This window comes from Peromyscus maniculatus, chromosome 8 (assembly GCF_049852395.1).
Source record: "Peromyscus maniculatus bairdii isolate BWxNUB_F1_BW_parent chromosome 8, HU_Pman_BW_mat_3.1, whole genome shotgun sequence".
Taxonomy (NCBI): domain Eukaryota; kingdom Metazoa; phylum Chordata; class Mammalia; order Rodentia; family Cricetidae; genus Peromyscus; species Peromyscus maniculatus.
In genome coordinates this window covers 59,291,276-59,315,823 of record NC_134859.1, presented here as the reverse complement: position 1 = coordinate 59,315,823, position 24,548 = coordinate 59,291,276, and the positions used below count along the sequence as shown (strand labels likewise).

General features: G+C 49.2%; 1 protein-coding gene across 1 annotated transcript; it reads right to left on the bottom strand.

Moving 5' to 3' along the window:
• Nucleotides 1-881: 881 nt before the first annotated feature.
• On the bottom strand, nt 882-20,824 carry Trpv1 (transient receptor potential cation channel subfamily V member 1). Its single transcript, XM_015985859.3, has 15 exons — nt 20,414-20,824; nt 19,583-19,749; nt 19,350-19,502; nt 18,789-18,929; nt 18,385-18,683; nt 17,215-17,394; nt 15,326-15,484; nt 13,787-13,882; nt 11,954-12,024; nt 9,478-9,643; nt 8,999-9,065; nt 7,151-7,473; nt 6,561-6,688; nt 5,992-6,107; nt 882-1,965 (listed from the first exon to the last, which is right to left on the bottom strand). The coding sequence occupies exons 1-15, from the start codon at nt 20,785-20,787 to the stop codon at nt 1,793-1,795; spliced, it is 2,613 nt and encodes an 870-aa protein (XP_015841345.3). The 5' UTR covers nt 20,788-20,824; the 3' UTR covers nt 882-1,792.
• Nucleotides 20,825-24,548: the final 3,724 nt, after the last annotated feature.

Below are 24,548 nucleotides of genomic sequence, written 5' to 3'. Positions count from 1 at the left end.
GTCCTCATGCCTAACACAAACATCGAGAGCCTGACTCCTGGTGCTGCATGAGCCCTTACACTACACCAGTGGTCCTCACCCTTCCTGATGCTGCGACCCTTTAATGCAGTTCCTCCCCAGCCATAAGAGTATTTTATCACTACTTCCTAACTGTGACTTTGCCACTGTTGTGAATTATAATGTAAATATCTGTGTATTCTGATGGTCTTAGGTGACCCCTGTGAAAGGGTCATTTGACCCCCAAAGGGGTCACCACCCACAGGTTAAGTGACTAAACAGTCTCAAGAAAGACCACTGAGCCTTCAAGATGGCTCACCAGGTAAAGTCTCTTGCCTCCAAGCCTGAAGATTTGAGTTCGATCCCCAGGGCCCACAAAGTAGGAAGGAAAGAACTGACTCCCACAAGTTGTCCTCTGACCTCCATACATATGCTGTGGCAAATAAATAATCTAGAATAGAAAAAAAAAGAAAGAGAGAGAGACATCTAATGCTATAAAACTTACTATTTAACAAGATAATGAGAAGCCTACTTAACCTTTCCTGATATGGGCCTTACACAAACAACACACAAGATAAGACCGTGTAGTTTCCTTCTAACTGTAAAAAAGAAAGAAGAAAAATTCCCATTTTCCACTGTCTCTTTCCCTCTCCTCACTGTACTGTCTTTAGTAAACCTTTGTGTCTGCTCTGGTCTGATAAATACTTTTACTCCTTCCCACCTGACTTGTCACTGCTGTTGCCTACACAACTCAGCAGCGTTCCTCTGGGGTTTCTGCTGCAAGCTCTCTGGCTTGGCTTCTCTTCATGATGGGCTGTAACCTGCAAGATGAAATAAACCCTCTCCTCCCCAAGTGGCTTTTGATCAGAGTGTTTTCTCACACATACACACACACACACACACACACACACACACACACACACAGAGAGAGAGAGAGAGAGAGACAGACAGACAGACAGACAGACAGACAGAGGCACAAACAGACTAAACAGAAAACCACCTAGCAATGCCAACCCAATTATTATCACCAAGTTCATACTTATTAAAAAGTAAGCGCATTTGCAGCCATACATAGTTTATTTTATGAATTACAAGACACACAGTGGTAGGCACACTGAGCACTGCATGAAGAGAGGCAGGATTGTGATTACAACAAATGAGAGATCATTGAAAACTTCCTGCTGTGTCCTTTGGATATGGTTCTGTATTTTTTTTTTTTAAACAGCAATGAAGCTAGTATTTTGTGAAGACTGACATTTTACATCAAAGGGGAAATAATCACTTTGGAGTAACTTGGTTCTGCTGGAATTGGGAATGAGACTGGCATCCCCCACCTTCTCTAGGTTTGTCAAATGACAGACTCCTCCAAAACCTCTCAGGGTAGGTAAAATGTTAACATAGTATAGAGAAGAAAGGTTTCAGCATTTTATATCAAAGCAAGTATTTAAAGGTTGTTTCCCTGGACTCCATTTGCTCATAGTCCCAGCAATCCAAAAATCAGGGCCTAACATGTGTCCAAGTGGAGATTTGCCATCCACTCTGTTTAACAAGGTCTGTAGAGAGCTGAAAGCCAAGTGTTTGAAGACTGGCCTGAAGACAGTGACGGCTGGATGCAGATCTCTTCCCACACACCCTCCCACTTTCCCACAGCATGCCCAGTGAAGTCCTGGGAACGTGCCTAGGCAGGCACAGAATGGACCCAGGCAATGACAGGGCTTTGCCGTTCCCTGAGAAGACCTTCCTGACGGCGCAATGGGCCATCCAAAGACCAGCATTGACCCCTACATGATGTCCTTCACTTCTCCCCTGGGCCCATGGAATCCTTGAAGACCTCAGCATCCTCTGGCTTAAGGGATCCTGCAAAATGCTTCAGATGAACTTCCTCAGGCTGGGTGGTATGCCTATCTCGAGTGCTTGCATCCCTCAGAAGAGGAACCAGGGCAAAGTTCTTCCAATTTCTCCCTGAAACTGAAAGGCAACACATCATTACCACGTTGGATACAACAAAAGAAACAGGAGTTTACTGGTAGGCCTCACATCTCAAGATGAAAGGAGACCTGGGTACCCCTCAGTCAAAGAAGCTTCTCTTTACAGCAGAGACCATGACAGACAACCACAACTGGACAGATGCAGAGATCAGCAGGTTGTGGGGAACCCAGCCCCAGTGGATACATCATCAACACAACTCCTACACCTAAAGCTCAGGGAACATTTTGGAAGAGAAGACAAAGATTGTAAGAGCCAGAGGACCAGGAAGTCTGCTGTGAGACTGTCTCCTAGAAATGGCTGTCTAAATAAGACCTAAACAATGACAGTATCAATAAACATGCAAAAGGAGGTATCTCACAGAGTCTCACCCCTAGACAAAGAACTACAGGCAACTAATGGCTGCTGAGAGAGGGAGAATTAGCCTCTCCAGGGACAAGCTCCCTAACTGGTTATCCAATACAAAGTGGTTAGCCTTGAAATCATATACACACAAACAACAAAAACAGACTCAACAAGTTATATTTATATATTTGTGTATGTATGTATATATATATAATATGTATGTATGCGTATATATACTATATATATGATATATATAAAATAACAAAAGAAAAAGAGGTAATGGGGGGACCTGAGAGTGGTTGGAAGGAAGTAACATGGGAGGGGATGGAAGGATGAAAATAATGTTATTATATTTTAATTTCAAAATATATTTTTTTTTAAAATTTAGCCAGGCATAGTGGCACACACCTTTAATCCCAACACTCAGGAGACCAAGAAAGGTGAATCTCTGTGTGTTCAAGACCAGCCTGGTCTACAGAATGAGTTCCAAGACAGCCAGGAGTACATAGTGAGATTCTCTGGGGGAAAAAAGTATCTTCAAGCTCTTGGATCCATGAAGTTTCCTCTTCCCTCATCGACCCAGGTAACATCTTAAAGTGCTCTTCCTCCAGGCCCTGGCAAACCTGTTACCTCAAGAGTCTATCACACACCTGCTTCCGGCTCCACTGCCTCACTGCCCAAATGGAAGGGTAAAGAGGTTTCTGCAATACAACCCCACAGTGGGCAGCTCTAAAGTGCCGCCAGGGCATAGGTGCTGAGTCAAGGTCCCGCCCGGGCATAGGTACTGAGGAAAACGCCAGGGAGACTTGACGACACTGGGCTTCAAGAACCATGGCATGATCGAAAGCCCCAGGGAACTCATAAGTAATCATTGTCATTGAGATACTGACTACTAACTGGCTGGGAAGAGGAAACACCCAGCTTGGGAGCTGTTGATCTCACCAGTCCCAGGGTCTCCAGAGGCATCTACAGTTCCCAGTACCATTCATCATGTTCTAAGACCAAGACTTTCCCACAGCCTCCCCAGTTCCTCCACTTAGCACCTCCCTCCCCTCTCCGGCGTTCTCCCACCTCTTCCTACCATATGCAGCTTGGTGGGGAGAGATCCTTGTTATCCAAATGACCTGACTAGGACCACTGGAGTGTGTACTGTCACAAAAGTGAGAAAGCAAACTCCTAAAGGAATGTTCCCTAAGAAATAAGCATAAAGTGTAAAATCTAATATTAAACTCCACAGCTTCTGTTCCAAATCACTGGTCTAACTGGATAAAGGGTCACTGAGATGTATAGTGTAGAGGACATGATCTCCTTGTGCTCAGAGATAAGCACCAGAAAAACCAGAAATGTTAAACACTCAGGGTTGTCTCCTCAGCAGAGGAGATATACACGTGTTTTATATCTCCTGGGAGTGGATGTAGTTAACAGCCTGGTGATCTGTGCTGTCTGTAGAGCTGGGCCTTGCCTGAATCCCCCAGACTATCACATTTATCCCAGACTCTTCCTCCCTAGACCTTTATCTTGAGCATTCTTTCTCTGTCAATAGAATCCATTCTTAGGGGAGATGTCACATGTACTTTGTAGCTTGGTGACCTCTACAACGACCTAGATCCTCCCCTAAGCCCTTAAGTTATAGAACCCATTCTTATAGAAGAGATCACATGTACTTTGCAAAAGAGTTCCAACGTAGTCATGCCTTAAGCTTTATTGTGATAATTCTCACCAGGAAACTTTTTCCCAACATAGTACCATACTTAAATACGTCTAAAATAAACTGCCCAGTGTCAGACTCTAGAAGTTTAGCCCTGGCAGCTAAGTCAGTGGGAGGATCATGGCAAGCACTCAGATCATACACAGCCATCTTTGAGTAGCTCTCTGACAATGCTGGCCTGTCTAACAAATGAAAGAACAGGTAATGAGCAAAGGTGACAATGTGGAGTCTTCCCAATTACATTCCCAGGGAAATCACAGAACTGCTGGGGACCTGTGTGAACATAATGAAGCCTCAGAGCAGGGAACTGCTTTCCAAAAATGAGCCTCTTCTTTCTGGACTAGAGATGGAATCCAGGGTGCTTCACGTGCTAGCCCAGTGCTCAACCACTGAGCTATATCACCAGGGCCTCAGTGAGCCTTTGAGGAAGTAGATCTCCATATCCAACTGTAATGGAGGATCTTGTATGGGACTGTTCTGCTCATGACAACCATAAGCTGAGCGACATGCAGTTCAGCAGATGTGCTTAGACTTGAGGTGACAGATGTGAGATACTACAAACCCTAAGAGAAGTGACATTCACAAAGGGGGCCCCATCAACACCCTGGCTCTCTGCTTAGGAACAATTTTGCCAGCTACAGTGCAGTGAACAGCCATCCTAGCAGAGCTAAGGAGGAAGCAGGTCACGGGGCAGCTAGAATCAGTAAAACAGAGCATTGGAGAACAGATACCGTGACGTTGGAGGTCTGGTGGGATTTGGGGCAGGGTGGTTACCCACAAGTCCTTGGCTGAGAACTAGATCCTGCTTGCCTGCTTGACGATGGTAAGATTTCAAGATGCTTGACAGAGAATGGTTACCATGGTGTTGGAAGCGGGGCAGACACACTTTAACTTGAATGTAAGGAAGGAACCTAGCCTATGTATGGAAACATCCTTACACTCACTTACACCTGCTCAAGGTGATTCCTGAACAACTGAAGTACCATCCACTACATAAGGTAATTATAAATAAAATAATCAAAAGTCAATGTTTTTAGGGGGAAAGTAATTGAATCCAGGCTTTCCACAGTATCTTGTCTACAATATCTACAATGTCCAGCACACAATCTGAAAATACTAGACCTAAAAGGGAAACCAAGGAAATGTGGTCCTCTGTCACAAAAAGAAAGAAAGGAAGAAAGAAAAAAAAATAGCAGTTAAGAGAAATGGGTGCCATGATGGCCCAGATGTTGGATTTAGCTAGGGACCACTGAACCCAGGGTCTTGTGCTTGGTAGGCCCACTACCTCTGAGCTAGTCTATCCCTTAGCAGATAGAAAGTGTAAAGTAACTCATTAATATGTTCAAAGAAGCAGAGGAAAATGTGCTCCTAATGAAGGAATGGCTAGAAGACCTCAACAAAGAAATAGAAACTTCAACACAGAAAAAACAGAAACTCTAAAACCAAAAGGCTTAAAACTTGAAGTAAGAAACTTTCCATATGGAATTAAGAACCATTTGGAACTGGCTAAAAAAAGGGGGAGCCAATGAATATGAAGACAGATCAAAAAACATTAAATTTGAGAAAAAAAATAATAAGGAAAAAATAAACAGAGCCCCCTGAGACTTCTGCAACAGTACTGTGTGGTCAACACCCAGCTTCTCAAACCCTGGGCTGTGACTCCATATGGGGGTCACATAGCTGAACGTGGGGGTCACGAAAATGTTGGCTACATCAAAAGTTTTCTGAACACGCAATGACCAAAAGTTAATTTGAAATCAGTGCATCCAAGGAGCTTCCGGCAGTGCTGCACAGGTGTGTCTGAGGACGCGTAGCAGTCACCAGCATGTGGATGGCTGGCATCTGCTGCTGCTACATAGCCCAGGTCTTACGTGAGGAAAGACAACACAGAGTAGGGAACCCACCTTCCCAGTGTCAGGCCCCACCCTGCCGTGGCACCACCCATCCCATCTCACCTCGGCCTGACCTCAGGGAGAAGCTCAGGGTGCGCTTGACGCCTTCACAGTTGCCTGGGTCCTCGTTAATGATGCCCACATTGGTGTTCCAGGTAGTCCAGTTCACCTCGTCCACCCTGTGGAGGAGGGGACAGGGTCTGGGAGGCCAGCTGTCTAAGGTTGAGCAGCCTTCATATCAGGATGAAGACATGGCAGGCAGACAGACAGACAGGGCTTGTTTCATGGATACCCGATCCTTCCCAACCACTCCACAAGGTCCAAGAATTTTAAACACTGGATTCCTGGGTTTGGCTCTGCTCACCAGGCAGTCATTTTTGGACACCTCAAGTTATTCAGTGCCTAGTGTTGGAAGTCCTCCCTCCTGAGATCTGAGGTGGGTGTCCTGTGCCCACAGCTGTGTCCTATGGTGGCCCTTGTACCTGCTGCTAGTCTTGAGGGTCCCCTATTCCTGTGATTAGTCCCAGGGAGTCCTGAGCCCAGTATCTAGACCCTCATCTGCTCCAGATGGGTCCCCCATGCCCTGGACTGAGAGCAGGTGTTCTCAGCTTCAACTCCTGCTTTGGCCTTACCTGAAACACCACCGGTAGTCATCCTTGCCATCAGGCGTGAACCCCACCTGCAGCAGCTTGCCAGAGCGGAAGGCTTTCCTCATGCACTTCAGGAAACTCTTCTCTGTGTCCAGAATGGTGATGGCTCTCTGAAGGAAAAGGGAACTAGGCCACCAGTCTGGATTACCCTCTCCAAAATCTCTCTCAGTCCCAGGAGCTTCAAGCTGGCCCTGCAGTACCTCCTCTAACAGGCCTGTTTCCAAAGCCTGGCAGGCACATGCTCTGTGAAGGAGACCAGCCAAGCCTGTCTATGCCTAGCTACAGCCTGCTGGGTCCAGGAAGGCAACCCTACGAATTGATAGAGCTCACAAAGGGACCACTTGGGGAGCTGGGTGAGATCAGAGTCCCAAAAGTGGGACTGACCAGTCTAACCCCTCGCTCTGCTACCTGCCAGCTGTGTGGCTTGAAACGCGGATAGATGGCATCTCTAGACCTCAGTGCTTCCTGCCCCCTACTCAATCCCACAGGGGCTCATGTACCCAACTATGTAACAGCACAGGGACCAGTCAGCACCTTCCAGGCCGCACTCCCTGCCCCGGTCTGCTGCCCACCTGCAGCTTCCAGATGTTCTTGCTCTCTTGGGCAATCTTGTTGACCGTCTCACCCATGAGGGCAATGAGCATGTTGAGCAGGAGGATGTAGGTGAGAATCACATAGGCCAGCAACAGGATGATGAAGACAGCCTTGAAGTCATAGTTCTCAGTGAACTCCAGGTCGCCCATGCCGATGGTGAACTTGAACAGCTCCAGACAGGTGGAGTACAGGCTGTTGTAGGAGTTGTCCGGTGGCCTGCAGGGAGGCCCCCGCCACCTGTGTGCTGTGGACTCCACAGGCACAGAGTTATTCTTCCCATCCTCAATCAGTGTCACCACAGCTATAGGTCACAGGAAAAAGGGGTGTAGGTGGATGGAAACCAAAACCTCAGACCCCCTGAAACATATCTCTCCTACCCCAGCACCCTGCAGCAGGAAGGCTGCTCAGTTATGTAGCACCTCCCTACTCCCAGACTATCAGAAAACTGTAATAATGCACTGCTTTTTTATAATAAGAGCTTTATCCTGATCTAGTAGGAAAGGTGTTTGAAGAAATATGCAAAGCTATGTGTACCGTATAAATATAGAGGCCTTTGTATAGCATACAACTTGTTCAACAAGACAGGCCTGGGTCCCTTTGCCAACCATACCATGTCTTTTAGAGGTCTACTCTGCAACCGTGGATGTCAAGCCACATCATGTCTTTTAGAGGTCCACTCTGTAACCGTGGATGTCAAGCCACACCATGTCTTTTAGGGGTCCACTCTGTAACCGTGGATGTCAAGTCACATCATGTCTTTTAGGAGTTCACTCTATAACCATGGATGTCAAGCAGCCCAGAGCAGAGTAGCCTCTGCTAACATTCTTTGGAAGTTTACTGAAGAGCCTGAGAGCTACTAAGCAGCTGTGTGCCCCGAGAACCCCCTAAACCCAATCCCTTCTTGTATTGATATGAAGAACTTCAGATCAGGTGCCGCAACCCATACCCATCAGCATTCCTAGTCACCAACATTCAACCCTCCTAGACAGGGGTTCTAAAATAAACTGCAGAGTGGGAGCAGAGATGGGCATGCCTCCCTCAGAAACCATGCAACCACAGAAATCAGATGAGAACTGAGGTGGAGGCATGTGCTCACAACAGAATGTGGATCAGGTAGAAGGGTTGAGGATCTGACTTGAAGGAGCTCCCAAGGACCACCAGATCTCAGCTTCAAGATAACTGATGATAGCAAGGATTATGACTCGTGTGACAGTGGGAATCTACAAGGAGTAAAAAGAACCCCAGGGCCATACATCCTTGTGTTTAAAAAGAATTGAATTGAGGAGAGGGAGAAAAAGCTCTTCCTTATGATAAAATGCCAGGGACTAAAGGTGGGAGGAAAGGCGGGGTTGAGGAATCTGAAGGCTGCAGCAGTGGGAGCCAGCCTGGCATGTATTAGAATGGAAGGGATGGGAAAGGGAGGGGAGGAGTGGGGGAGGGAAGGAAAAGAGAGACAGAGAGAAGGGAGAGAGAGAGACAGACAGAGACAGAGACAGAGACAGAGAGACAGAGAGATTTTTAAAGTGGTAAAATTGGGGAATCTGGTTAGAAGAAGAGAGGAGTCATTTGTACAACTCTTGGAAGTTTCCTGTGGGCCTGAAATAGTGTTGAAATAATTAAGCAAGTAGCACAGTATCTCTAAAACAACTGAGAACACTTCATAAGTCACAGTTTCAAGTTCTCGGGCTCATACAGATGTGTGTTCTCTCTACCCCTCTTTCACCCGCAAGCTTGCACCTGGCTCCTCCTCCCCCAGCCCTGCAGAGCCTGAAGAGGTCAGGTGAGCAACACACCTACCCGCCACCAGCTTTGACTCAGTGCATTACCTGTGGAGAATCCAAACAAGAACACGAGGTAGACGAACATAAATCGACACAGGTCTCTGAGGATCATCTGCAGGAAAGAGCAGCCTAGTAAAAAGACAAGTCCAGCCATGGGAGAAACACAGGAATGATCAGGGCTGCATCAGCCTGGAGTGACCAGAGGATGTGCAACAGGAACCTGCAGCAGGCCAGGTTCTATGGTTTTCAGCTCAGAGGTCGTGAGGAAATGATTCATACGTCTCCCATGGCTTTTGCTCCAGTTGGGAGATGGCAGTTTGAAACACAAAGGCAACAAGTTAGAAGAAAATGTCCATGCCAGGGTCAATGCCAGGTTGCTTGATTCTTGGGGAATAAATAGTCTAAGAGCTAAACAGATGGCTGGCTCCCTGGAGGATGCAGAAAGGCTGAACAGAATGCATAGGACAGTACCTCACATCCACGGAGCACACAGGGCTCTGTGGAAAGCACCCCTGGGGACCCACCTTCTCGATCATGACAGCATAGATGCCCATCTGCTGGAATCCTCGGGTATAGTAGAGCATGTTGGTCCAGCCCAGGGCCAGGGAGAACACCATGGAAGCCACATACTCCTTGCGTTGGCTGAAGTACAGTACCACAGACACCAGCATGAACAGCGACTGCACAAAGCTGAGGGCAGAGGCAAAGTCAGTCAGCTTAGGGGATGCCAAGAACACAAGACCTGGGGTGGGGGGAGTGCAAGAATCGGAAGAGTGAAAACGTAGCCATGCAGGGCTGGGGCTGTGCTGTCCTGCTACCTTTCGCCCACACAGTCTCAGCAAGCACAAGGAGGGAAATGTATAGCAGGCTGAGAGGCAAAATTTTATTCTTAGAAGCACAAGGTACATATAGTATAGATGCTCCTTGATTCATGATAGTTATATCCTGCACAATCCATTGCAGGCTGAAAATGTAAGTGAGGGATGTATTGAATACTCCAACCTACTGATGATGAGCATGTATGAACTCGACAGGTCCACTGCTTCCCCTCGGGGCGACCCCACTGAAAACACGGAAGGGTGTGCAGGAAAACAAGAAAGGTCAGGAAAGAGGAAGAAGTGAGGAAGAGATAGATGGCAGCCATGAGAGTCCTAAGGCTAGCAGCAGAGAGAAGCGCCAGGGTGAAAGAAGGGTCGGGCTGGGAAACAACCCAGTCACAAAGAGTAAACAGGAAACAAGGTACAGTGGTACACATCTGTCACCCCAGCACTCCAGATACAAAGGCAGGAGGGTTGCTGTGAGTTAGAAGAGAGGCCAGTTTGGGCTACATAGAGGACCCTGCCTCAAACAAAAGAAAGAAAAGAAAACTCTAGAAAGAAATCCCTCAAGGGGGAAAAAGGTGATCTGACCATGTGTTACAACTTAAAAGTTTGACTCTGAGGAAAACTGCACCTGCTTTAGGGTGTGTGGGAAGAATTAACATTGTGTACAAAGAAAACTAAACAAGTGACAATTAAGGGAACTATCAGCCAGAAGACACAAATAAAAAGAGTAATAGGACTATTACAAAGCTGTGCAACGTTTAGGAATATTTACAAAAGTATAAGAATGCAAATGGTGATTATTGACAAAGACAAAAACAGTATGTAATCACATCGGAATGACAAAAGAGGGGAAGCAGATGGGGGGGAGGAGGCTAAAACCTTCTCTGCAGCATGAGCAGGTGTCAGAAGAAAGAGCCCAAGGAAAGAGAGTTTCAGAGTACGGGAAGAGTTGGGGGCAATAAACCCTGGATTTGGGTGTAAGCATTTTTGCACTCTTATGAGTTATATCAGTAAGTCTGAGTAGTTTTGATAACATAAAAGTACTATATGTTAATAAGTATAATTGCATGAATGTACGTTCGTGTGTGTGTGTGTGTGTGTGTGTGTGTGTGTGTGTGTGTGTGTGTGTAAAACGTAACTACAATGAGCCTATAACTTCTAGGAATGGAATCTTGAGTCTACCATCACAATACTATGTCGGGGGACAATTCTTTTTTAGGCAAATCAGTATTGTGTTAACCAGTTGCTATAGACCCTAAAACTTGAGCTTGCCCTTTGGGACTAAAATAAAGGTGTCTGAAGATTACAATGGGAACATGAGGTTTATGAATCCTAGGAACAAACTAGTCACAATAGCACCAGAAATCAACTCGTTAATCATACCAGAAATGAGAAGAGAAGCCCCAGGACTGAGGGAGACCTGGGCATCAGAAGAGAGTTTAAGTCAGGATCCCGGGAGACCCAGCGTTGAAAGTCCTCTGTGAAGGATGAGGTTCACGGGTTCTAGTTTATTTTATGAACAGAGGCTCTGCAACACCTGTGCCTTCGCTTACCTGTCCCCTCGAAAAGCAGAGGCTCTCAGCCAGGAGCACACACCACCACCACCCACACCCACACCAGGGAAAGGACCTTTGGTGGCATCTATCTGCAGGTGTTTTTAATAGTCAAGCCTGGAAGATGGGGGAAAGCGACTGGAGAGAGGCCAGGGATGCTGCTCAGCATTCGGTGCACGGGACACTCCCTTTCCCGCCAACTATGAACTATCCAATCCAAACGTCCCAGAAGCTGGAATGAAAATAAAACGACCCTTTCTTAAAGACTAGAGACTCTTGAAGGTGAGAACCGGGCATGCCTCACCTCCATCTCCCAGGGTCAGCCCAGTGGAGGGCAGAGGGAGGCACACACCGAACAAAGTGAGGAAAGGGACACCTGACACCAACCGTAAGTCACGTGGCCCTGTGACACAGCCCGTCGAGCCCAGCACCTGACATTTACCTGGCAGAGTAAACAGTTGTTATTCATTCATCTGGTGACTATGGCTTGAGTGCCTCCCACCACTGCTTCAGTGTGCTCACTGAGGCCCTACTACGCGCCTGTTCAAGCACAGGTGAGACAGTGAGGGGGAACTAACTTCTGTTACCTCGGGATGCTAGATGGAGCACGAAGCATCACTTACAAAAGTATCTCACTGTAGCTGTCCACAAACAAACTCTTGAGGGATGGCCGCCTCTGCAGGAAATACTGAATCTGCGGGTGAACAGACAGAGTAAGTTTCTGGGAGGTGTTAGATGTGGATGAATGGCGTGCTTTCCAAGTATCACCATGTTGGAAACCCACCAGAGTGGGTTCCAGCAGAGAGTGTGAAGAACGGAGCAGCTAGTGAAGCCAACAGGGAGGGTGATGTTACCTGACTACAATTACAAGTGTATCTAGAAGGCAATTTAGGAAGGAAAAGATCACCAAAACGCTACAGCTGCTGCATCCCGTGGTAGAGCTGAGAAGCCTCTTCTAGCTTGTTCTCCCACGACCACCCTCCTTTTCTATAAATGAGCATAGCATAATAATAAATATATAATGTAATAAATATAATAAAAATCCCTTTACGCGTCCACAACTGAACTAACTCACCAGATCAACCTTTGGTGGCTGGAAATCCTCTCCAAAATGCCTACACATGTCTGCCCCCAGTTTAACCCTTTGTCTGCTAAGAGGTGCCCACTTGCTGCTGGGGCTTTGTACACTCTTAGATAACAGAAATTACCAGTATGAAAAGACAATGTTTCCATGAAGACAAAGTCCAGTGACTGGCAAAGAGAGATTCCCTTAAAGTAAGTATGGTGGTTGTATGAGAATGGCCCCCATAGGCTAATATGTTTGAATACTTCATCCTCAGGCAGTGGACCTGTTTGGGGAGGACTAGCAGGTGTAGCCCTGTTAGAGGAGGTGTGTCGCTGGGGATGGGCTTTGAGGTTTCAAAAACTACTTCCATTATCCCCAGGATTATGTTCTCTCTCTCTCTCTCTCTCTCTCTCTCTCTCTCTCTCTCTCTCTCTCTCTCTCTCTCTCTCTCTCGTTCTAGCTCTCTCTTGTTCTACTTCCTGTTTGCTGTTCAATACATGAGTTCTCAACTGCTGCTCCAGCCACCTGTCACCGGCAACCTCCATTCCTCCATCATGGATTCTCTCCCTCTGAAACCAGAAGGTCCGATAAACTTTCTCCTGTAAGTCACTTTGCTCATGGTGTCTCATCACAGCAATAGAAAAGTCACCAAGATAGTCAGTCACTGAAAAAAATTCATGTGACCCAAACCAAGAAGTTTAGAGGTTAAAAATCACAATCCTCAAACACACACCTGATATCCCAACACTCAAAAAGTTAAGGCAAAACGATCAAGAATTCAAAGACAGAATAAACTACATAGAGAAACCTCAAGTCTAATAATAATAATAATAATAATAATAATAATTTGCATTCTGATCTCTTTTCATGGACCTGGGTTCTCACCCCTCTTGAGTCTCACTCAAGGAAAATGAAACTAAAAAACACAAGTCCCCTGTATTCCCCTAAGCTCTAGTTTGTACAGAGCCCCCAAATTCAAAATTCTAAAAGGAGCCCCCCAAGTTCAAAGAAAAGACCCTGGGGCCTGAGGTGGTGCCTCAGGAAGGTGCCTGATGTGCGAGCCTGAGACCAGCACTCATGAAAAACAAAAGCCAGGTGCAGCAGCATCACACATCTGTGAGACTGGAGCTGGGTAAGGAGTGCGAGGCAGAAGGACACCCGGGGGCTTGCTGGCCAGGCAGTCAAAGGAAGACCCCTCCCATAAGACTCAGTGGTGGAGATCTGCCTGTGTTGCTTGACTGCCATGGGCCCTTAGGGACGCACTGGATGGTCCCTGCAACCCAGTCTTGAACACCCGAAGGATTCTCAGCCTCCCTCACTCATCTCTCAGTGGTTCTCTTGACCTTTGTCAGTGACAATAGATGCCCACAATTGGTGAAGGAATGCTTACCCCTCGAAAGAAGAAGTAGACTCCTCCCAACACTGACAGGATCTCTCCAGTGACTCGGAAATAGTCTCCAATGGTGTTCCTCAGCTTATAGGGGGGCTGTGAGGCACAGAGAAGCTAGCGACTCCGTTCACTCACTCATTCATCCATTCATTCAGCAAACATTCACAAAAGCCTTACAGTTAAGACTTGGCCCCTGCCTGGGAGACAAGCTTCCATTAAAAGAGAGAAACAGAGGCCTGGCAAAATGGTTCCATGCACGTTCCACGCAAACCTGGGAACTGATTTTGGTCCCTGGAACCCATTATGGAAGGACAGAGCTGACTCCAAATAGTTGTTGTCTTTTTTTTCCAATCCCAATCTCCACATGTTCACCATCACACAACAACAACAACAATAATTTTAAAGAAAGAAACACAAAGACAACGAGTTATTATTGGACATCTGCAAGAAGGTCCCTCTGTAAGACCTGCTTGCCTGAGTCTCTGGGTATCAGAGGATCCTTGCAGAGCTGTGCTGTCTCCCAAGCAATGTCCCTGCCCAGGTCTCTGAGGGGATGGAGCAGGTGACAGGGTAGGTGGAGGTGCCCTTACAGACCTGGTACATTGGGAATCCCATTCTTCCCACAGCCTGTGGTACCCAGCTGCTCTGCCAGGAGGTAAGGTCAAAGCTCCCCAGGATGAGTGGGAGAAGGACTGTCCTCCACACAGCCATTTTCTGGAGAGGATCACCTTGGTGTTCTGCTTGCTCACTCATCTTACTTATTAGCATGTTTCTCCTCTCTCTAACAAAACGTGTGTATCCTTTCTTTTTGTCATCTTGTTATGATGCTGGGGTGCTGGGAATCAAACCCAAGGCCTTGCACATCCTAGGCAGGCATTATGCCACTGAGCTACGCCCATTATCGTTTTTCTTTTCTTTCCAAATGGAGTCACTAAATGTCTTTTTATATAGAGATAGAACTCCAGTTTTTTAACTAAATTTACGGGTGAAATGTTCCAGAAATAGGGAGGAAAATTATTGCTCTGGGTATTAAATGAGAAGGATCTAATTCAGAAATATAAGGGAGTCCATGGCTCAGAAGAGGGTAAAGAGTCTCGTCCTAAGCTGAACTGGGAGGTGGAACACAGGCTAGCACGAAAGAAGTACTCAAGGGCATAATAGGTCTAAGGAGCAACTTTGTAACAAGCGGGTGAGCCAAACAGTGAAGGCCAGCCGGTGGCAATGGAATCCCGGCTTGCACCATCCTATAATCTCCAGATACCCAGCTCAGGGGGCAGCTGCCTCCCCAGTCCTCAGTCCTCATCCTCGGGAACTCAGTGCTCACATGCTCACCCTCCCAGAACCACAGACTTAAAAGACAAAGTCCAGGCACAGGAGAGCCTGCAAGAGGGGAAACTGAGGGCAAGGAGCAAGGCTCTCTATGCCGTCTTTCTACCTCTGGGTGAACTAGGAAAGGCAAGGACTGGACCTGGAGCGGACAGCATCTCAGGGGAGTGCCCCACCCCAACCCCCAAGGAGGGCCCATGCTCCCATCCGCACCAAGCCTTCCACAGGCCGATAGTAGGCAGCCGTGGTGAAGACCATCATATACAAGCAGTAGACGAAGAAGTTGAAGTAGAAGATGCGCTTGACGAATCTGTCCCACTTGTCCTGCAGGAGTCTGTTCAAGGGTTCCACCAGAAGCATGTCATGCCGGTTCTATGGGAGCAGAGGGAAGTGAGGCTCACTCTGGCACCAGCAACTCCCTGAATGGAGACACCAGCCCACGACACTCCTCACACCTATGTAGCCCACACAGTTAAGGAAGAACATCCCCTCAGCCTGCCAAGCAACCAAGAGTCACCAGCGGTCTGAACCGTTGGACAACCAGGGCAGGCCTTGGGCTGGTCCCAGCGCTGCTGTGGTTCCTTGAATGACCCGCCCTCTTAGCTTCAGTATCTCCATGAGTACCTTGACTGGGGAGAAACTGGACAAGCCCGAAGTCAGTGGTTCTCAACCCCGGGGCCGAACAACCCTTTCACAGCGGTGGCCTAGGGCCATCAGAAATCACAGGTATTTACATTACGATTCATAACAGTAACAAAATTACAGTTACGAAGTAGCAATGGAAATAATTTTATGGTTGGGGGGTCACCACAACATGAGGAACCCTATTAAAGGGTCACAGCATTAAGGAGGTTGAGAACCACTGATCTAAGTGCTCAGCTTAAGGACGTCAGTATTTCCCAACATTGTAATCCCATTATGTCTAACAATTGGCTCCCGAGTCTACTTCTGGAGCTTGGAGTATCACTTTAGGAAGAGAGGACAGACGAGGTGGCCTTTCATCCAATGAAAGTAGGATAAAGTATTCACTACGTCTCACTGAACCTTCACTTGAAGCCAAAAATATTAAATAAAATGCCATCCTCAGTACACAAAAGTAAATTCTAGATAAAGCACCCAAAATGAAACACCTACGAATGAGTGAAAAGGGAAGGCAGAAGGGTTGCTGTGTAACTCTGTAAAGAACAGGCCTTCAGGGCACAGCACACAATCCAGAAGCCGAAAAAGAAAAAGACCAACCAGCTTGACCCTGCCCAAATGAAACGCTTTTATACGTAAAGGGTGCTCTTTGTGAAATTAAAAGGCAAGAGACAGGCTGGGAAGGAAAACCCACTGCAGCATGAGCAATAGAGAAAAGATTGAGTCATTCAGAAGCAAGATGTCTATACACCGGAAGCAGCCAGCCAACAGTCCTGTAAACCTTAGGAGACCCACCAAAGAAGTACAAAAGGCCAGTAAATGCTCGATGATGTTCTACCTCACAGCAGGGTGTGGTGACCCAGGATTTACAATCCCAGCACTTTGGAGGGAGGAGGGTCAGGAGTCCAAGGCTGGCCTGGGCTGCATCGCAAGCCCCATCTCAAACAAGAAGAAACATGGTGGGCATACTTTTTGATTTGGAGATAGCAATTTCATGTATCTTTCACTGACAAATCCTCAGGCTTCTGTCAGTGGCCTGCAGCGTGGTGAGCAGCTGCCAATAGCTTGACTGTCCTGTGGGATGAACGCTGGGCAACAGCTTTTAAATGAGACAGACATCCGGGTGCTAAGGTAAAGCTAACTACCACACACGCCAATGAGTGAAAACAACTGCTTATCCTAGAGTGTGTGTAGTATGATCCCATTTACACAAATAAAAAACTCCATGAAGCTTTTTACGTGGTATAAAAGAGAGCTATCCTTATCTCTGTAAGTCTGAAATGTTCCCGTTTTTATGAGCTAACGACTATCATTCATTTGCTAAGGAAAACATAATGGAAAGGAGGTGGAACAAGCCTGCAGGACATGGGCTCTGGGCAGCAGCTTTTCATGTGAGACTAGATGGAGATTGAGCCTGGGCAGGGTGGAGCCAGGTGCACCACCCGCTAGTCTTGGCCACTCACAGGGGTCTCGCTGCTGCTGTAGGCGATCACCTCCAGAACCGAGTTCTTCTCACAGGTGTCGATGCAGGACAGGTCATAAAGTGAAGAATGCACCGGCCCATAGGCCCATTCAGTGAACTTCCTGGACAGATGCCGACACTCAGGTTCGTGGATCTCCCTCTGGAGAATGTAAGCCAGGACCTGTAGCAGGTAGGAGAGTCCTATCAGGCCAGACCAGGCCAGGCCAGAGGCTGCTTCCCCATGCAGGCTCTGAGCTCTTCTGGAAAAAAGGCACTCAGCTTCCCAGCTCCACCAGAGACCCAGCCCAAGCCCCAGCAACTAGCTAGATCCTTTAGCTTAGCTGCCTTTAACCTCAGCAGCAGCTGATCGGGTGCATTACACCAGGGCCCCAAGATTTACAGTCCTTCTGTGAAGGACACTGGTGGACCCCTTCTAGAAAACTTCAAGCCAGAAGGAAATAATCGAAGTCTAAGGAATAAGCCAGTCATGATGGTTCGTGGCTGTAATCCCAGCACTCAGAAGGCTGGGACAGGAGGATTGTTGCAACTTTGAGACCAGTCTAGTTAATCACATACCTGCCTCGGCTACAGAGTGAAATACAGAGAGAGAGAGAGAGAGAGAGAGAGAGAGAGAGAGAGAGAGAGAGAGAGAGAGAGAGAAGAGAGAGAGAGAGAGAGAGTAAAATCCAAGAAATACAATGAAAGCCATAGGGATGCTCACAGGGCTTCAATGGGCAAGGACAGCTTCCCGGTATCTCTATGATTGAGAAAGCCCCTCCCCTCTAATTCAAGCAGCCTCAGACACATCATCAGCCTTACCTGACATCACGCATAGGACCCTGATTTGGCTGGGGCCTGGTCTACTCCAAACTTCCCTCTGAGGACCCTCCTTGTCATTCCAAAAATCTTGCTCACCCAAGTAAAACACCAACAGCCTCTTTTTCTCTCAACCTGGACCACACACACACACACACACACACACACACACACACACACACACCACACCACACCTCAAGTCCCCTGTTGGACGATTTCTGCTCACAGCTCCTCGGACTCACATCAACAGCCCCATTCGCTGGTGGAATTAGAGTCCCGTACACACGGTCCTCTCTGCAGCCAGCCCCCCTGCCTGCCTGGTAACAGCAGCTCCAGGCCAGCGCCCCCACCCTACCCCAATCTTCCCGGTGCTAGCCGCCAGAGCCAGCGGTGTGAGCCCCTTCTTGTTGGTGAGCTCTTCCAGCTTCAGCGTCGGGTGGAGTTTGGCGCCCAGAATCAGGATCTCGTTGTACATGTTTGTCACGAACTTGGTGTTCTCGGCTGTGTTATCTGCCACCTCCACCAGGGCATGTAGCACCGTGTTGCCCACCGAATCCCGGGCACTGATGTCTGCTGGCTGCCAGGAGTTCTGCAGCAGGAACTTCACAATGGCCAGCTGGTTGGTACACGCAGCTAGGGACAGAGGCAACTCACCTGCAACCAACACAGGGTCCCCAGTGGGGCCCCAGGAATGAGACTGGCTAGTCCCTGAATGACTGGGCCTCCAGCTCCCTCACGTACCCCTCATGGCCTCCCTACCAAAGTAGAAGCCAGGCCGCCCTTTGGTTTTCTTGAAGAAGTCTCCATTGGCTGCAGCCTGGACGTCGGCTCCGTTCTCGACCAAGAGAGTCACCAGGGCCATGTTCCGCCTCTCAATGGCAATGTGCAGCGCTGTCTGGCCTACAGAGGGAAGCCCACTGTCAGCCTTGTGATGACAGTCCCCTGGGGCCCAGAGAGACCAGGGAAGGCCCCTGGCAGGCAGCAACTGTGGAAGAAACTCACAGAAAAATGTCAGCACAACCCCTCCCGGTAGGAGACCGGGATCCACAAAGGAGGCCAGGAAAGTTGGGAAGCAGGAACAAGAACAGAAAATACCAAAGCAGAGGAGGCAGAGGGAGACAGGAGGGAAGGAGGAGGAAAGAAGGCAGAGGTGAGCACAAGGGAGTCATCAGGAGAGCCGCAGAGATCCCAGGGAGGAGACTGCAGATGCGAAAGGGTAGGGAATCAGAACCAGAAAGCAGCACAGTGGCAGGGACTGGGGCAACCCCCTCAGGGGGTAGGTGTGCTGTAGCTGTATCAAGCCACCCCCTCCCACCTCACCCTTGTAGTAGCTGTCTGTGTAGCTGGCGTTGACAAACTGCTTCAGGCTGTCGGTCTGCCGCGCGATGTCCAGGAGCAGGGCGATGGTGTCGTTCTGCCCGTTGTGAAGGTTGAGCATCGCTTTTAGGAGACAGGTCTTTCCTGTCTCTGGGTCTGAAGGGCAGAGAGAGGGTCAAAACCAGGCCAGGACCGGCAAATGGCCCCTCCTGGGAAGCCAGCCCTCACAGGGCCACCTTTGAACTCGCTGTCCGTCAGGCGCTTCTTGCTCCTCTGCAGGAAGGGCAGCAGGCTCTCCAGCTCCTGGCAGTTACTCTGAGCCACGGCCTCGAAGATGCTCCTGCGGTCATAGAGCCTGGGGGGCTTCTCAACACCGGTGGAGACAGAGTCCTGGGATGCCTGCCTGGAAAACAAATCATACCTTCAACTCAGGCCCTGCTGTCCCCTGAAGCCTTTGGGGCTTGTCAAGGAATGTGACTAAGCCCCAAGGCAAACCAGCCAATTTAGGAAACCAATGTAAAGGGGACTTTGGGGCACAGGTGTCCCATCCTGCCCCTGGCCTGTCTGTAGACAGCTTGGAGGAAGTCTTTGCTACTGCCAACTCTTCTTCTACCTAGCCCACCTGCCTTCCTTCTGGGGCTCAGGAGACAGAGACTAGAGGGGCTAGGCAGGGTTGGCTTGGTCTCTGATGAGTGAAAAGACATCTTCACACTACCCAGAAGCCACCCTGAGTGACTCCCCACCCTGCCTCAGAGGAGGTAGGAAGACTGATATAGGCTTTTGTCTTCTTAGTCCACAAGATCCTAACCTTGAATTTGAAGTCTGAGTATTTGGGGCTGGTGAGCATCCGGGGCCTGGATATCTAGCATATGCTGGCAGCTGGGAGCAGTGTACACACTCCAGCATCTGTGACTGTGTGCTAGTGAGGGGACCACCTCTGAAGGCTCTGCAGCTCCCCAGTTCTGTGACTTTTAACCCAGAAGCAAGATCACTTTGAGGTGCTACCCCATGGCTGGGACTGCCACTGATGGAATTGGGTCTTGGCGGGGAAGGACCTCCAGATTTACCTGACACAGGCAGGTCCATCCCCAGGCCTCTGGATAGTGACAACAGAGCTGACCGTGATGAGAGGGCAGGAGACCAGCCCGCCTTCCTCATAAGGGCAATCCATAGGTGAGGCCTCCTCTGAGTCACCCTTCCCAAAAAGCCGGGTGCGACTCCTGGTAGTGAAGATGTGGGGCTTGGCTGGAGATGGCTTGGCGTTGAGGTCTCTGTCTGGAGGGTCCAGGCAGGAGTTCTCTTGGGGTGGGTGCTCAGACTCCCCAGAGTCTAAGCTATTCCATTTCTTCATCTTTGCCAGATCCTCTGTGGCCCAGTGTACAACCTGCAGGTAGCCACAAAGATGAGGTCTGTGCCCATCTTGAGGCCCACAGATTCCCATCTCCTCCCTGCTCTCCTTGTCAAGGCTCCTGGAAAGCAGGATGCTGCAAAAGCCCCAATTCATACAGCCCCGCAACACTGAAGCGTTCGGGGCTGTGCCTCCCACTCCAGCGGCCCTGGGGAGACAGAACTGCAGTGAACAGCGGGTCCCGTGGCCACAGTGGTCAAGCTCCCCAACTTAGAGCCAGCAAGCTCTGGGGCTGAGGTCAGAAGCTGCCCACCCTTGAGAGTCTCTGGGCCTCGGCTGCCTGGTTTGTTCTTCCTACCTCCTCCTACCACAGTAGAGAAATGACATGATGGAGGCCAACGAGGTTGACCAAGCTCCCAAGAGCCAGGCAGTTCATGTTCATAGAAGATGATGATGCCCCCCATCTGTGCTGTATAAATTCCTGTGCCAGGTGCCATGAGTCACACGTACCACCCACCTTTGTTTCCACACAGCTGCGGCAACCATGTCAGAACTGGTGTATATGCACACATGTGTGCAGCATATATGCATGTCTTGGGTCATTTTTGTGAAACTGGTATATTTCAAGCATCTCAGCCTATACTTTGTGGCATCGTTTGCTGTGGGGCTGGCAGGTGTTCTGAACCTCTAGGGACAAGCTGGTTCCTCAGGTGTGTGCCCTGCCCTTAAGCAGTGGCTGACACTCTTTCTTGCCTCATCTCCCATGTTCCCCCTACACCTGCTGGCCATCCTGCTCCCTGGTGCCGAGGTCTCTCCTGGATCAGGGACCTTTGCTCCCATGGTGCCTCCACCTGGAGTGTTTTTTCCTCCCCTCCCCTGGCCAAAACTTCCCACCCTTCAAATGCCTCCTCCCCTCAGAACCCAATGCCAGTATACCTATCTCCACAAAGGCCCCGCATCCCTGAACGTTCAGAGTAGCCAGGCTCCTGCCTATCCATCCTGACAGCCCTTTCAGCACAGTCCGCTTTGTGGTCCAACTGTCTCTGTCTACCTGCTGCTTCTTCCTGTGCCCTGTGACCTCTGCCCAGCAGAAACTTTGTCTGAAAAAGCCATGCTGTGTCCCTTCCCACCAAGGCTCAGGGACCATCATGGAAGAAGAGGCAGAAAGCTTGAAAGAGTCAAAGATCCCAGGAGGACACTATGAAACAATGCCTTCAGGACATGACAGGGCTGCTGCGTTGGTGGACTCACAGCAGCTGTGGTTTTCTGTACAAAACCAATCCAGTCCACACTCAGGATGGGGAGGGCTCAGGAGGCCCCATCCCTACCCATGAGTTATTGGTAGCTGGTGCCTGCTATGGAGGGGAAAGTCGGTTCTCTTCAGGAGTGTGGCCCCTGGCAGGTTGTCTGTACTCCAGTGGGTGATCCCATACCCGTGCACATCAGGTCTACACTCATTTCAGTTATTTAGAAGGAGGAGACATGAAGTTGGGCAGGTAACATGGGAGACAGTGAGGCTAAGAGGATGGATATGCTCAAAATACCTTGTATTTGTGCACGACATTCTCAAAGAATAAATTTTAAGACGTATTTTTAGAAAAGGAAAGGTTGTGCTGGACGCTGTGAGAGAAAGAAGAGTGAGCAGACACAGGCCGCCGTCCATCTCGGTTCGCAGCCGGTTAGGGAAATGAACATTCCAGCTGCGTCTACATTCTGGAAAGCAGCCACTGACAGGGGTTGAGGAGGTCCCTTGAGTCCTGAGTTTTCAAGGGGAAGTCCAGGCAGCACAAACCCCGAGCACATGGCCAGGCCAGGCCCATGAATCTGCTGTGGACTAATATTCACAGCCACAAAGAAACAAAATGAGGGCCCCTGACCAGCCCCAACCTGTGACTGGCAGAGCATAGCTACTTCTCCTGCTGGTCCGCTCTGGGGAGCACCTGTGGCTGTCCCACCTGTCTGAGCCACTTGGGCAGAGAGTGCTCCCCCCAGATGCAGAAATCCTCCTTCTAACCACTCTTCGTCTGCTCAGCTCACCATCCAGCCCCATCTACACTGTGCGGCAGTTCAGACAGGAGACAGGGGAACCTTATGGCCGGAAGCTGCAGGCCTTGGAGGCCAAGAAACAGAACGGGGAATGTGATTAGGCAGGCAGCAGGAAGCCAAGAGGAACTTACACAGAGACCAGTGCTGGGGTAGGCTTTCAAAAGGCAGCTTCCTGTCAAGGACTGTTGTTCACAGTCTGGGGAGGCTGTAGTCATTTTAAAAGCTCAGCAGAGCTGAGGGTGTGACTCAGTGGTAGAACGTGCTCAGCATGCATGAATTAAATTAGATCAATCAAAAACAAATAAAAGAAAGGCACAGGGGGCGAACGAGAATAAGAATGGCCAGCATGCTTGAGCACATCCTATGAACAACACCAACATTCGCCTACATTCACTTAACGCCCGCATCTCTAAGAGGTAAATCTTAGATGTGGAAACTGAAGCCCAGAGAGGTTACATTATTTCCCAGATGTCACACAGTGACCAGGAAGAAGCTGGGTTTAACTGAGAGCCTCTCTAGCACTCTGCCACCTCTCTGGAAGGCTCGGGGCTATTGATCACACGTTCAACAATGTCCTAAGCTCCACATCAAGCAAGGCCTGAGGGCTTGATCAGATCAGGCACTCCTGCCAGACAGGAGGCCCAAACCGAAAGCCACCTCCTGATCAAGCAAGCATCCCAAGAGACCCCAAACCCCAAACAAAGTACAGGTAAGGTACACGGCCCATACCTCACTCTCTCCAGAACATCCACCTTGGATAATGCTGACTGCAAACCCAGGAATAAAGGAATCCTGAGGAGCCAAGCCACTCGACAAGAGAGAAGCTGCCAGCAGGACTCTCCATGAACTTTGCTGCAAGGTTCTCGGTTGGGTCTTGCTTCTTCCTTGGACTGATCCCCACTCAAGCCAAACCAGGAACTGGGGATACAGCCTACAAGTTACTGTGAATCCTCACTGCTCTTTCCACAGCCAGTTCCCCTTGGAAACTAAGCTTCTCCCAGTATAAGGGTAAGATGACTACTGGGGCCATGTGGGGCAGGGGGTGGGGACATCTGCAATGGAAAGGAAGGGAATGGGGCAAGATAGTCTGTGATAGCCATGCCTGAAGTATGTCATGACCGTGAGCCCCATAGAGATGCCCCAGTCACAGAAGAAGTTGTCACAGTGATCCGGGGAATTCCAGCCACGTTTTACTCAGACACCTGTTGGTTTTCTGATAGAAGTGGGAGTTCTGGTTTATGCCAGGGCCGTGAACTCATGATGCACCCCAGGACTGTCTTGAAAACCCACCCACCAAGATGTACTTTAACTCTGAGTTGCCTTTCCTTGTCAATGGTAGTATTCAATCTGGCTTTGCAGGGGGAGGGTATCCCCCTTTCTCTCCAGACCATGGGTACATTCTAGGGCAGGGGGTACTTCCCCCACTTGCCCCTGTGCCCCAAACCTCCCTCCCACTAAGACCTTAAGAGCATCTTCCTCTGGCTGCCTGTGATTTTGAGAAGCATGGCCAGCCACATCACGCCCATTTCTACCAGGCACAAGCATCAACTCAGGGAAGACAAAGAACTAAGCCGGGCTTCCTATATGCCAGAAATGAAGGAGAGAGGGTCTCTGCTAAGAAGAGAGAGGAACTAGGGCAAGAAGCCAGGCTGGCTGCCCCCACCCTGCCCTGCACCTCTCTGCACAGAGAGGCCAGCACACTGAACCCATGCAGCGATGCACAAACCTCTGGCCTTTACAGCAGCTGCAGCCTCCTCATTCCTGTTGCAGGAACCAATGTAAGGATGCTGATGCTCACAGCCACCTCT